The sequence below is a fragment of the Rhagoletis pomonella genome, unplaced genomic scaffold (genome assembly GCF_013731165.1).
Source record: "Rhagoletis pomonella isolate Grant_MI unplaced genomic scaffold, Rhpom_1.0 Rhpom_scaffold_00013, whole genome shotgun sequence".
NCBI classification, from domain to species: domain Eukaryota; kingdom Metazoa; phylum Arthropoda; class Insecta; order Diptera; family Tephritidae; genus Rhagoletis; species Rhagoletis pomonella.
The window spans coordinates 11,647,255-11,662,736 of NW_023458567.1; the positions used below are offsets into that span (position 1 = coordinate 11,647,255).

Below are 15,482 nucleotides of genomic sequence, written 5' to 3' on the forward strand. Positions count from 1 at the left end.
TATCAAACATGTGTTATTGCGGCTTAAAATGTTATTGAAATTCATTTGTAATGCTAACTAATATAAATTTATGCATTCGCGTAAAATGTAAATGGATAAGCCCTTCTAGAAGGCATGCAAGGAAGCCCTTCTTGGGTAGGCCTCTTAGAATGGCTTTACTTAAGAAGGCCTACCTAAATTATCTTCTGGGTTATTTTAAAATATGCGCTTGGAATGCTTTCGTAGAGGACTTTTTTGCATTGTAACTACGTACTTCAACAACTAAAAACAAAAAAAAAAAACACAATGTTAAAAGTGCATTCCTTCTGGGTTGAAGTTGAATGCGACATTGAATAAAATATTTACTCGTCAGAAAGAAAAAAATGGGAAAACCACCTCACTACGACGGGTTATATTTGCCTGACATACTACGAAGAAACATAAATAAGGGTTGCTCAAGAAAGGGCGCTAACCGAAAAGAAAAGACTAGCAGCACAAAAAAAAAACTTGAATGCAAGAAAATTGTTACGAGTTGGCAAATTTCACAAGCGTATCAAATGCGGTGTGAAAACCAGCATAAAACTTAATAACAAACAAAAAAATCACACGAAAGCGCAAAGGATCAACGACTTAACGAGTTGAATTCGACATTTTTTTATTTGTTATTTGTTGTTTTTGTACAGATTCTAGTGTCCTTCACGTGCACTTTTTAACTTTATTTATTATTTTTGTTTTACTTGCGTTTGTTCTTTACTTTTTTTTTTGTCTTGCTTTCGCAAAGTAAACTCTTCTACGCTGATTTCTTTGCAATAAGCTTAGCAACGTTTAACAACAAATTTCATGGTTTCTTTCCCACTTACATATCTGCTACGTAAGTAATGGAACGCAAGTAAGTAAAAGCGCAGCAGCTAACTTTTTATCTGCTTCATAGATAAGTGTTGGCAAAAAAAAAATGCGATAACAACAAGCAGTTTAGCGACTTGCTTGTGTAAGTTTTCTTCAATGCGCTGCTGCTTTGGGGTGTGAAATATTTGGCGCAAAAGAAGTTTGTGTTAAGCGAGGGTAGATTGAATCCTTATGACCAGTTTTTCACTACGAGTTTAACTCTGTTTGTTGTTTAAACTAAGTTTAAAACTCAGCGTGCAGTTTTTCAGTCAAATTTAAACGTAGTTTAAACTAAGTTTAAACGCCCAATCTGGCTAGGTTAAACCGAGTTTAAACTATCAGCTGTTAAGTTGAATATTTGTAGTCAGCTGCCAAAAATTTAGATGAAAGAGGATGAAAAAATTCAAATAGTTTGCGAAATACAAGAAAACAAACTCATTTCCATTTATGTTTGTGCCACAAATAAGCGAAATGTTCATCGTAATATGAAAATTGTGCACAAGAAAATAAACAAACGCAACTTGAGTTGGAGTTTACTTGCTTAGGGCAATTTGGTCGGGCAACACATGAAGCACCTAACAAATTCTTTAAATTTTCGTCTATAATCTTTCAGAACTTTAAACGCGATCGTATCAAAAGTGAAAATAAATAGCTGAAGTTGAAGAGCAAAAGACTTGCTAAGGCTCGTAAAGGCATGTATTTAGAAATAAATGTGTATATGTCAAGAGCATTTTCATTTTCTAAGGTAACATTTTTTCGTCAATATTTTCTGGATTGCCTCCATTGAATAACTGTTATCAAAGATATAGAACTTTAAAGATACAAATATAGCTGGTTTCTAACAAAAAAAAAAATGCAATACCGCAAAATACTAATTTGGGTTATTTATTTAGTGTCAAGTAGTTCTCATGATAACAATATATATATATATATATATATTGCGGCAAATACCGCTAATATTTGGAAAACCCAAATTGTTGGGTAATACAGTAAAACTTTCCAGATTTCTGTGGCTTTTTACAATTTAAAATAGTTCCAATAATATATTTTTCTTTCGAATTAAAATCTGTCGTTGATATCTTTTGTTTATAAATCTTGTACATAGTAAAATCAAAACAAATCTGAACTCACCTTCTCAATGTTGTACTTTTCCAATGCCTGTGTCGCACAATCAACAGCATCCTGCTGCATTTCTTCGCTCATATCGGCATTTTTAATCACTGCTTTGCGATCTGACATTTTGTGTGTATGTGTTTGTGGTTTTTGTTTGTTTCTTCAATAAAAATCAGCAATAAATCTGCAAATAAACTATAGAAACATTAAAAATTATTAAATCAGTCTCAAAAACTTCGAAATGAGTTTGTAGTTAAATTTTATTTGATATTTTAGCAAATAACATAAAAAAGTTATGGTTATAAACACGCAAACAGGCCTACAGTTTCATCGAACTATTAAGAAATCAATGCTGATAGAAGACGTGACTACAAAACAGCATAAGCAACCGTAATAGCTTGTACTTTGCACATGTGAAAATACTGCACAATCGCGCGCGATAAAACCCACAATAATCACCTACAAATACATATACCGCAAGTCCTGTGAAGCAATAAAGGTAAATATGTAAGAACCACAAACACTGTTTGCAAAATGACACACAATGACACTTGGCACAACTTTGCCAACGAATATAAATGCACGCAGACCTTTGTCATTCTATTTCTCACCGTCTACATACTTTTACATTACACTGTATCACTTACAGTTCATTTTCAAAACTATTTGATTTCTAGCATACTTTTTGAAGTAATGAAAAGAAAATTAAACAACGGTAAATGGCATTTAGACACGCGAATTTGTGTTTTTCTGCTTCTGGTGTAGCATACATTCAGGCGCACAATGCAGTGGAATCCCAATTTTTAAAGCTTTTTTTTGTTCATGTCTACAAAAAATAACAGCGCGAGTGAGTTAAAAGTGTGGTTATGCCGTTGATTGCATGCTTTTATTTTTTTTAATTCTTTCATTTTCTGCTCGCTTGCAATGGTGTGTGTAAAAGCTGCTAGTCTACTTTTAGGTGCACTTGGAAAATTTAATATGGCCGTAGGCATATTAAAATATTAAAAAAGTTTTCAAATGCGCTTTCTTTTTCATTGATTAGCTAGTGAATTTGATACGATTTAGCCCGAAGTTGAAGAGTGCCCATAAAAAGTTTCATACTGCAAGGAGCTGAAATTTGTATGCATGCGGTACATGTATAAGTAATTTGTGGTATACTTTTCGGCGCAATTTCGATTTTATTTCGCAAAAGAGCACTACGAAACTAACGGTGAATTGAATAACGAAGAAAAAAGGCGACCAAACTCCTGGAATCTGAAAAATATATGTATATATATTTATAAAAATTAGGACGGAGTAAAATTTAAAGTGAAAATTAAAAAAAAAAAGTTATGTATAAATTTTCAAAAAAAATGCAGAAACCCACCATAAATACGTTAAACCATTAATAGCACGCTATACGAATCAGTAAATACGCAAAACATAAAGTTAAGGTAAAAATGAAACCTGGCAATTTATGTTGAATAATTTTAGGCGCTGTTACGCAAACAACGGAAAATTTTAAACGCAAGTGTAAATTAGTGCAAATTGAAATGATTTGTGATTTTATAGTTTGAAAAATGTACATAAACCAATATCAACTATGCAAAACGTATATTGGCATACTTTTAGGCGCTGTAGAAAATTCATGACATACAAATACTTATGCAAAACGTATACTTCCACGAACCAATACCGCCAGTTGAGGCGCCGGAGCGAAATACTGGAAGTGACAAACCAAATTCTTATTGTGCATTGAATTAATGCACAATCAGAATGAGTAGGCGAATGAATATGCGGCTTTTTATTTGTGCACTTTAAATGGGTCAGAAGAAAAAACCAAGTTTATAAAAGGGAAAATGAAAATGCTTCCGGCATGGCATTTCTTTTTTTTACACACTTTCAAATTCTAGGGATGGAAAACCACACCTTTCGGCTCGCTTAAAGAATCTAATACTTTCATATAATTTGATATTAAAATTCCGCACTTTGCCGGCAGACTTAGAAAAAATTTATTCCATGAATGGAACAGCAATTCACCTGCGCCTAGCTGCCCGCTACATTTTAAGCTTCAACCACTGTTGATTCGCGCTGGCATTTCCATGTAGTAATAACACATAAAAAAAAGGTAGATAATGTGGCAGGCAAACGGCACATTAAAGCAAAGGCAAAAGCAAAATGTGTACCATGAAATACCGCCGCTAAGCTAAAATAATAATGAATTAACCATAAATGCGCGTGTCAGCAATTGTCAGCATATGGCCGCAATAGCAGAGGCCCCATTCATGGGCAAGTAAGGGCAAACAAAAACTAAAACCGATGGCTAACGAGCGACAGTAAGGCAGCCAGCAATTCGATTAGATGGAGGCAATTAGCGAGGCGCACAATTGATAATGAAAGTGACAATGGCGTGCGCGCTGCGCTGTAAGGGCACCAAACAGCGAAGAAACGTCGCAAGGTAAGAACAAAAGTTAACAGTACAACAAAAAACAATTGTGGCGACGGTTTTGGTATTGTAATTATTTTGTTTTTATTATTGTAGTCTTTGCAATTGAATGGCAGGTTAATTGTATTAGTAGGCGCGGCGCACCCAAGCAGCAAAAGCGCGACAAATCGCCTTTGAATAGACAATGCAACGGACGGAAGCTGCTGGCAGAGATGCGCGTAATTGAATGGAGTTGAAAGCGGAAAAATTGTTATGAACAAGCAAAAAAAGAAAGAGTAAGCATTTAAGTTGCTATCTCTCGCGCAGCCATGGCATGGCGCCGTGCAATATGCAACGTTTTTATGCTGTACATTTTGAATTCTAACAAATTTTAGACCGACTTTCACCCTGACAATGAAAAATATTTATTTAAATGTTGCTTGGCGTGCCACAGTGTTGTTATAATAAGAAATTCTGCGAGTTGTATTTTCATTTTGTTTCTTAATAGGCTGGTATTGGTATTTGTGGTTAAGTTGGGATGATGCTCCTTGGCCCGATATAACTTCCGAGTCGCCCATGGCATTAATGAACATGCGACCTAATTTCTGCGGTATGGTGATGTAGGAACTATTTCCAATGCGACCTAATTTCTGCGGTATGGTGATGTAGGAACTATTTCCACCTAAATACGTTTTTCTTTTATTATACTATGATAATCTGGCTCCTCCAACTTTGGGCCCAGAAAATCTGAAAGAATCCTTTACCCTTTTTCTCGCGCAAGTTCAATCTAGGTAACATTTGTAAGTGGCGAGTGAAGCTTGTGGTTGTCGTCGCAGTGGTATTTGTAGATGGTGTCCGAACTCTTCCTACAAATTTAATATGTACAACATATTTAGCTTTCTCCATTATGCTGAATTTAGGTAATTCGGTCAGTGAAATACCACCAAGCATTTCCTGGAGCATAGCGGCATAACCGTGCAGTTATTGTTTCAATATCATTGGGAGGAACCCAGTGGGGATACGAAAGGCGAAGTTTTGGTCTATCTGCAGGGTTCCTTAACAATACTTAACGCAGTCGAGAAGGAAAGAAGATAAATCCACGTAACTTTTCATGTGTTTTAAATCATGGTTATGCCACTATATGCTTTTGAATCTAAAAATGTCATACCCCACCAAACAAGTTCATGAAATTTATGGTTAATTTTCGTGTATAATTGAAGTCATGAAATTGTGTTTATGCAGCCACATTTAACCCAAATTCATGAAATGAATTCGTGAATTGGCCAACGCATAATTGTAGTGTCTAATGCTAACGAATTTATTCTTAAAATTAAACCTACATAGAAAGGTAAACACTATTTTTAATATTCCTGCACCTAGAAGTGGGTAATTTTGAAAATAGGAGTCTCCAGCGTTCCAACGTTAACAAATTTACCTCTAAAATCGGAGGATTTTAAATTAAAGTTTGTTCAAAACATATATCAACCCCAGATCCATAGTAATTTTTGCTTAAAAAGACAGTAATTCTTGCATTTCGACAATCACGACCTACGGTAAAAGTTACCGTGGCGCGTGTGAATAGACACTGCCAAAACACTAATACGTTAAGAGCCAAAAACAAAAAAAAAGGTTAATAGGTATAAAAATTCATTCAAATATAAGTAAAACAAAAGACGCGCCAGTTTTTAGCGCCCTCATTTCTCTGACAGCTTTTGTTATCGCTTTTTTTTTGCTTAGCTTTTTCCCCTTGGCTGCAGCTACATATTGTCGTTTAAAGTACAAAACCTCGTATCAACAAAATGCAAAAGCGCATATTAAGATAATGCAAAACCGCGTATGTGAGGTTGCATAAATTAATTTCTAGATAGTAAAAACACTCATATTTCAAAATGGTTCTCTTTTTTATAAAGCAATCACAGATCTGGCAAGTATATTTCAGGATCCAATTTTTGGCTGCAAATGTCAGTTACGCGATTTTGCAGAATAACGACGATACGCGGTTTTGTACTTTAAACGACGATATGTACATACGTATTAAGTTTGTTCGTCGAGCAAAAAATTTGTACGAATTTGTACGAATTATGATAATTTTCGCCTAATTCGCGTTCGTGCAGACCAAAATATTCTCCAAAAACTGAGAGCGCAAAGGTAGAGTTCTCCAGAGAGAAGTTGCAAATTCTGGCTGGAAAAATTTTAGCCAGCAAGAATTTGCAATCACGAAAAACATATGATTGTGGCACATGGTTGCATTTTTGTCTACGATAATTTGTAATTTATAAACACGAGCGATTTTTTTATGAAAAAAGGAAGTAAATGCAATGATTTGAACTTAATTCGGCTGAAAAAAATTTTATTCGCAATCGGAATGCAAATGCAAACAGAGCCGAATTAAGAAACCCGACAGCTAGTACGATAGAGTTTGAAATGTATGTTAAAGAAAGTCAAAACAACATGAAATATACGTATATCCTGTCTGTCTGAAAGAATTTCAAAAATTCTATAAAAATTTATTATGTTTGAAATGCAACCGTGGACACCACCTGGCAGGCAAACTTGCGAATTCCTGCAAATTTGCGTTCGTGCAGAAATTTGCAAGTTTCTCAATATGAGAGAGAATTTTTGCTTACTCTCTGATATTTGGAGTGTTGGATAATTCTTGCTGGATTTTCGCCGAACAAACCTATTGCCTTGTTGCATTTGGCTGTACTCACCTATGAAATGTCAGTTAATTATAGTGTGAAATTTCTCAAAATTGTTTTTGTACAATTTTACAATAGCCGTTTTCTTTTTGTACTATAAATATATATGTGCATGTGAGCAAAATTGTCCGATGCAATAGGGCTATTCGCGATCCGGTGCAAATGGCCTAGCATCATTGCATTGCAAATTTGTATTGCAAATTATTTGCAATACACAAACAAAATACACGCATTTGCATTTGTCATGGCTTGGCAAATTTGCAATACCGAAAATCCATAGCATAAATATGCTATGCATTGCATTCATAAACAAAACCAAAGCTGAGGCACAAAAAGTGTTTTGCAAAAGCTTTACCATGACAGTTTAATAAAGGTCGCTCACAATCCATGGCATATTTCTGCAATTGCATAAATTTGTCAGCTCTTATGCACCGAATCGCGAATAGCCCTAATGTAAAGCTTAAGCTGTGCAGCCCATGTCTGATTTTAAAGCTATTGTTTGCATGCAATGTGTTGCCTTTTTGAAGCTAAAAGGGAACAGTCTTTTCAAAGTCAATTATGTTTGAAAGCGTGCCTAAGGAGTTCCATTTCATATGTTTTTAGTATTGTGTTAAAACTTTTTATGAGAATTTGTATTATAGTTGATAATTATCCTTTTTACTTAATATTTGATTAAAAATTCAATTGTCCATATGAAAATGCAGTTAAGATACCTCTAGAATTGAAGTTTATTTATATGGTGTTTACATGAGGCGATTTTTCAGGCAACTTTAGAGGCGATTAGTTGAATGAAAAGTTGGATTAGTTGAAAGGCCGTTCGCACCAGGCGATTTTGGCTTTCAGCTAAAATTTGTCAATAAAATCGCCTCATGTAAACACCGTATAACTACCAAAAGTTTATATGGAGCACGTCATTACCTCAGCACTGCTTCGTGGGAGTAAACGAGCACTAAAGATGTGACTGTGCGTGGTTAAGCCACCTACATGCAACGCTACTTAAAAAGTTATGCCCCCATTTAGCAGCTTACTATGTTGCCTGCAACGGTAGGTAAATTTATTAAATTAAAACTACTTTATTCTATGATTTGTTTTCAATAAACTTATTCGAAAATCCTCTTCATTCTAGTATGTTCTTTCGTAATTAAAACTCATTGTAGGCACGCATCCATTTTTAAATTAAATTTTCTTTATAAATCTGGTAAAAAAAAGTTTCTATGAATTATATTGAGAAATACCGAAGTTAAATACGGCAGTTACTAAGAAAAACGGTTAAATAGCAGAATGCAGAAACCCGACCAAATGAAATTAACAATAATTTATGAAACGACAGATGAGCCTTTCCATATATTAACAATTTAGCCAATAACAGTTTATTTTAACAAATATTACGTCAGTATATTTAAACCAATATGTAAATTATACATAGTCGACAAACAACCAACCTAGGCGATGGTTTAGCAGAACAACCACCAGATATTTATACGCACATGAACATATACATACATAAATGTACAAAATATAAAAGCGGTAATCGATTGAAAGCCAAGCTAAAATTTTTGAGCGACCAAAAAATGCGACTGGATTTTAAACTTCTTGCTGTTTTTGGCTTCTTTGCTTCCGCTAGACGAGCTTAGGCAAAAAGTAAACTGGAATTCGGTACATTAAAGCTAATATGAATGGTTGTCACATTACTGCACGAGTCATCTATGAGTTATTTGGCTATGATAAATCCGCATACCTCGCATGTACCATATCAAAATCGAATATGTATTCCTTTTAATAAATAAAAATGATTGATAAAACGCGTCCAATCAACCACATTTAAATAATTTTTCCCGGTATACACATTCTTATACATTCACGTTGCAGTTAATTATGAAATCACGGGTAAATGGGTGAAATAATTTGCAAAATCATGAGTGTACCACCTGCTGGTTGGGTGCCTCATTGAAAATATCGCCTCCCCCAAAACTGTACAAGCTACCTTCGTATAACAACAAAGCCTGTTGGTCACCCACCCCCACCCGCTTGCCTGTGCGAAGAAACAGCCACAACAACAAATTCTTCACTACCTTCAATGCGCTACATTGCCGCACCAGCCGCCTCCCGCATAAGCAATTTCCTAGGATTTTTCCTCAAACGACATTCCATACAAATTTTCAGTTTTTCTTCAGATTGGGAACGCTAAATTTTCAACTTACCTGTACAATTTCTGCTACTTGTGTTAGCTTCCTGCTACCAGCGTTTATTTTATGCTTTTCCTTTGTTTTTCTGCACTTATTTTTTCTGGTATTCGATTTTTTTCCTCCAAAATTTTGGTTACCTTTCACGCACTCGACAAATTTCTCAATGAAAACTATGTTTTCTCGAAATGTTTTATTGAATTTTCTTTCAGAAACAATAATTTAAAAAACAGAGCAGATAAAAATTCCTTTATGGTACTTTTCAGAATATATTTAGCAATGCGATTTTCACAAAATATCTTCCCGTCAACGTGTTGTTTGCGCGGCTTTTCGCGGTAATCTGCTCTGCGGCAAATGGCAAACTTGTTGTTGTGGAAAGAGAAAAAGTTTGTGCAAGAGCAAGAGGAAAGGTGCTGTGGCAGCTTCTATCAAGCGGCTTCTAACAACTTCGGTTATTGGGATTTTTTCCTGAACAAGGTAGGGATATTTGTCAAAAATGAGTCACAATAGTAAACCTTATTGTGCTTGATTGCTAATTTGTATTTTTAGTGGTGGCCAGATTCGATTAAAAATGGCTTAAAATTTTGCTTTTGGCTAAAAACTATATTTCAGTACATACATACCGGTATCGGTCTAAAAATGTTTTAAAAAATATCTTTGGAAAATATTTAAAATAAGCATAGAAATACTAAAAATTTGTGTTCGTGTTTTCTTGTACATTTTTTCAAGCGAGATCAAAATCATACTCGGCAACGGCATTGAATATGGAGCGCTTCTCAACGAGGAAGAGTAATGATACATATATATGTACATTTTATTGCTGAAGTGAGTTAGGAGTTTCATACTTTTTTCAGATGGATGATGGAAAAATTTTTAATTTTGATCATTTACCGCCCTATTCCCACAACACTGACAAAATTCATCGTATGACTACAGTCACAATTATTGCGCCTAAAACACAATATGTATAAACATGAGGTTGTTTCTCAGTTGTCGCGTTCTCAGTACGTCATAACAACAACACTGACAATTGTCACCATACGAGAGTTTAAAATAAATTTGCGGCATAGTATTAGGCGCAGTATTAAAGGTAATAGTCAGCCGCTGAGTTTTGTCAGTCTTGTGGGAATAGGGCGGTAAATGTGGCTAAAAAAGAGGCTGGTGGCAAAAAATAAATTTTGGTGACATAAAAAGAAGGCGGTGGCTATATCCAACCACCAAATGGTTAAAACGGCAACACTGGTTGGCTATCTCGGAACGTTCACAATAGATAACTTTAAACATTCAACGGCTCTCAAACTGTGGGGAACTAACCGATTTTTTGCATTAACCGGCCGTCTTCACATGCTTACAAATCTCGCATGCGTTCTGCTCTTTTCTCTAGCAAGCGAGATAGAGTTTTGTATAGACTGCGTTTATACACGAAAACTTTTGTCGCCGCGATTTTTCACATTCCCTTTTGGTGTTGCTCGTTTCATTTACACACGGAGATTTATGTGTATGCAATTGTTGTTGTCAGCTGTGAACAGCGGTTCAATTTACACAGGCGAACGAGAGCACAAAGCGTGTTGCCCGAGCACGAGCAACTCGGTGCCCCTCTCCTTTCCTCGTCCCGCTCTCTCCTACAAACGTCGAGTTGCGGCAACAAAAATCGTCGTGTGTAAATGAGCACTTACTGGGCATTTGACAGCATACTTTTTCATTTGTTAAATATCGCCAAAAAAGAAGGTTCGAGCTTTTGAGGCCAGCGAGATTTTCCAGCACGTGAAGACAACCGGTTAGATGCCAAAACAGCAGTTTCGGTGCCAGTGTTATAGTAAAGTCCAAAAAAATCGCAAAAACAAACTTATGGAATATTTTTATGTACATACATACGTTACCATGTACATATATGCATATGTAGTTGTAAGTACATACGTTTGTATGTATATAATTTTACGGTAATTACCCAGCCAGCAGAGAAACGTAAATTTTTCCGACAATGCAATCTAGTACAATTTTCCGTATCCGGAAACGAATAGAAAACTACTCCACTTTTTCATTACTTTACGTAGCTAAGAACGTTCAGAAAACAAGGGTGGTTTTTGTATTCGGAAACGAATAGAAAACGACTACAGTTATCATTGATTTTCGTATCCAGAAAACGTTCGAAACGTTCGAAAAAGATGATTGTATTTGACAGCAATAATTGTATTTTATTTGTTCAAGCTAAACATTTGAAAGCATATATGCGTAGTCGGCAGTGGCTGAGCGTGCCGCTATTTGTTAGCTTCCAGAAGGTGCCGGATTTCGAATTCCGTCAGGCGCTTCCTTAATTTTATTTTATTTGTTTTGAACCATGAAAAAGTATCTGTGAAGTGCAGAAGGAAAAATTCCGTGCCGTATCCGTTTCACAAACAATTTTCGGTACTTGTCTGTATATACGTCTCTGCCACCAAAGAACGTAAATCTATATGAAGAGACAACACGTTATAATTGTAACGAGTGGGAACATCAGGAGCGTGCTTTATCTTTTGCCCAAATACATTTTGTGATTGGATGGAAAGAGAAGGCATGCTCCTGATATTCACACTCGCTACAATTATAACGTGTTGTCTCCTCTTATAGATTTGCATTCTTTGCTGCCGCACACTTTAGTGGGAAAACGGATCGTCGTCAAAGTATCCGAAAATAGAATCGGTAAACGGACAAAATCCCCACTTCATCCACTTTTTTTTCCTTTCCGGATCGATTTTCAGATTTTTTGCTGGCTGGGTATGCACACATACATACAGACAGATGTATGAATGTATATATGAGCAAAATTAATTTCATTTATGCATATTTCGACGAAATCAAAACTAAAATAAAATATATGCCTTAACTTTCAATTAAGATTCCTCAGAATCGTCATCCACTTACCTTCTCCCCGCTAATAGAGTTAAGGAATTTCTGGATTTACTTTGCGCGGTTTTTATGACTACACGTTGCTTCGTTTCTGCCACAACTATGTTTCTCGTGTATGTGTGCGTTTCCTACTAACTAAGTTCCCTAAATCGAAGACGATTTTTTGTTGCGATTTTAATTAAATTTCGTACTTTATTCATTCACATTTAAATCGTTTTTCTTTGCTTTTATCACAAATTAAATTGGCGGTTGAAAAAGTTGATTACGCTGATAGCCACTGCTTCAACTCCTGCAACTGCGGTATCTGGAATTTTAACTGTTTATAAATCGATAAAACAGCTAACAACTCGCGTGCACTCAATCGGCAACCCTCTTGTAGTGGTGTAGGAGAAGCTGGGTGAGAGGGGTTGGCTGTCATAAGCAGGAATCTGTTGCCCGGTATAAATATCCCTAATCGGTTTTTACGTCGTACGTCGTACTTAACCCTAGAATAATGAGATACGTAAATTTTACGTAAACGCTGAATATAAATAACCGTTCATTTTTTTTGTCACGCTCTATCGCTTTAGGGTCCGTCCACAATATGCATTGCGTATTTTTACTAAATAAACTCAATAGCTATAATACTTACCATAAACAAATATACCATAATAACCGTATCTTATGATTCACGTACACGAAAACATCTTTTCATTCTTGCGTTAATCCTACTTTCATGTCGTAGAATTGTCGTTAGAGGGCACCTTTGCGCGAAAATGAAGCATGCGCTCTTCAAATTAATCGATGACAAGGCACTTGCCAGATTTGTAGTGTTGTTAAGTGTTGGCATTTTCTTATCTTATTCAGTACCTTCGTTTCTTTATAACCCAGCGCCAAAGGAAAGTCCAACTGGGTTAAAATTTGCATTTAGCTATACACAAAAGCAGCCTTAGTACTTTAACAACACTTCGCGGCAGGCCGCATATTTTTTAACCGACCTGTGGCTGAACTCGGATAAATAGCCGAGTTTGTGTTGTTGCTTTGCATGTTTTCCGGTAAACAGTGTTCACATGATACGATTTTGCAGGAAAAAGTTGGCTGCTCCCCAACTTCTACACTGCCTGTTAAAGATAACCGGGGCTTTCAATGGCTGTCAAATTTGTCGCTAATAGTATCACCTATAATAAAACATTTGCAAACTTACCAAACCGACGCGCAGCTACACAAAATGGAGAAGTTATGAATAAAATCGGTTGTGCTGGAGATGTTAAACTATCGATAGTCAACTAGTAGTATCGATAGTTTAAGCATTTTAGAGAAAAACTATCACTACTCATCGATAAAGGTAAAAATATAAAACTATCGATAGTTTGATACCTCGAATACGGCTTTCCCACGGCACCGCGAATTACTTTGTTCGCTCCTCCAATTACGATCACGAATTACCCCATTCCCACGAGCATATTCTTAATTCGATTTGCCAGTTCTCTATAACTGTTTATTTTTGTCTTCGCTACAAAATTTATGAAAAATGTAAGTTATTTTATTTATAAGGTTATTAACTTAACTTTTAGTGCTCAGAAAATGTGCCAGTTGGTTTGTGAACTGGTTTCGATAAATTTCGGATTAAAATTAGAGACGGAAGTGATTTGTTCGTAATTGGATCTGCATTACCAACAAATGAGGTAATTCGCTCTCAAAATTTAATATGGCGAATTACGTAATTTGAAGGGTAATTGAAGTGCGAATTGCGAATGAGAGAGAAAAGTACGTAATTGGGGTGCCGTGGGAAAACTGTATAAGACCTATTGTTTTAAGCTGCAAATATTTTTCCACTGTACCACTATACAAACTTAGTACCGCAATGTGCATATACATACATGTATACGTATGCCCTTCGCTGTAGACTGGTTGTAGGGTTTCTCACAGCATAGTTTACTCAGTATACACATTTTCATTTCCACATACTGTGTTTTTCCACTTTATTCAATTTCATCCGCTTAACATATACATACATACCTATTTAAGTATGTATGCAGATACCCACATTTACAAAATATGTGCGAGAATTACATTTTTTGTACATACGCACACCCTGTTTTCGATTGCTATCAGCAGAGAATTCATTAAAACGCTGTGCATTCGTAGCTAGTATGAATACACTTGACTGTCGAGTGATTTTTATCGTTTACTGTAAGTAAATAACTTAGGCGACTGTAGAAAATACAGATGTTCGCCTTCGAAATTCATCCCTACATACATACATATGTACATACGTAGCTGCTGGCGTGCAATTTCAAAACTTCATTGTCTATTTATACAGTGGTGTGTATTTTTCCCCACTCACATTTCTGTTATTCACCGTATATAAGCGGACATATACGTAGAGAACTGCGCTTGTGTGTCTCAGCGCTCACTTCGTTTCGATTCGTGCACATTTGTTCGTCTTTATCGTCTTGCTTTTATATTCACGCCGTATACACATACCGAGCCAACTGGGTGTATGTAGTCTAGCCATACGAATTTCAATGAAAACTAATGAACAATTATTCTTGTTTCCGTTTCTACAGCAGTGTACCTATATGCATTTCCATATATCGTTCGTTAGTCATTTGAAATTTATATTAGTCACCATATGACTTGGCAAAAGGTTTGTTACTTAAGTAAATTTTGCCATACATATGACGGTTTGAATATTTTGGGCCTGTTCTGCGGCGTTTAGATTCAATATTTTCCATCAAGCATACAAACTCGTCAGAAAGTTTTTATCACGTACAAAAACCATTATTTTAGTAAACGAATGTATGTATGTGCGCTGTAGCTACTCTAGCGGCTAGTTAGGAAAATCGTGGTATAATTATTAGTTGCAAGCGATTATATTTAATATAGTGAGTATCGGGTTAACGATAATAATTATGGAAACCACTTTGTGTATACCCACGTACTTATGTATGTACGTATATGTATGAAATCGAGTGATTTTATTTCTGTGTGAATACCCTCGATAATATCGATTTTAATTATTGAAAGGCTGATGTACTCATTCAAAGAACAGGGGTCTACAAAGTATTGCGGTTTGAAAGGCTACACGGACTAATACAAATTTATATTTATTTTTATTTTTTTTTTATGTAGCTCTGAGATAAAAGATTTTTTTAAGCCTGTTTCCAGGTTAGCACTCTTTTTTAAATATGGTGCTACAAAAACAAACATATGTATAACAAATTCAAAAATGTGGTGTTTTAATAATATTTCTATTGATTTAAATTAATACGGCGCTCATTCGAGGACCACCGAATGGGCCCCAATACAAAACCCCGTACCTACCCGATATAATGTTTCTTTTGTTTTTTA

General features: G+C 35.6%; 1 protein-coding gene across 2 annotated transcripts in view; it reads right to left on the reverse strand.

The window, feature by feature from the left end:
- LOC118748805 (dynein light chain 1, cytoplasmic) overlaps positions 1-12,640 on the reverse strand; it is a 32,074-nt gene extending 19,434 nt beyond the window's left edge. The window contains exons 1-2 of one of the 2 annotated variants that reach the window (XM_036483492.1): positions 12,165-12,640; positions 1,996-2,172 (exon numbers count right to left, since the gene is read on the reverse strand). In XM_036483492.1, coding sequence (XP_036339385.1) covers positions 1,996-2,103 — 108 coding nt within the window. In that variant the 5' untranslated portion in view covers positions 2,104-2,172; positions 12,165-12,640. Of the gene's footprint in view, positions 1-1,995; positions 2,173-9,281; positions 9,636-12,164 lie in introns of those variants that run through there. The other variant, XM_036483491.1, reaches the window with a different exon arrangement.
- Between the last annotated feature and the right edge of the window lie 2,842 nt (positions 12,641-15,482).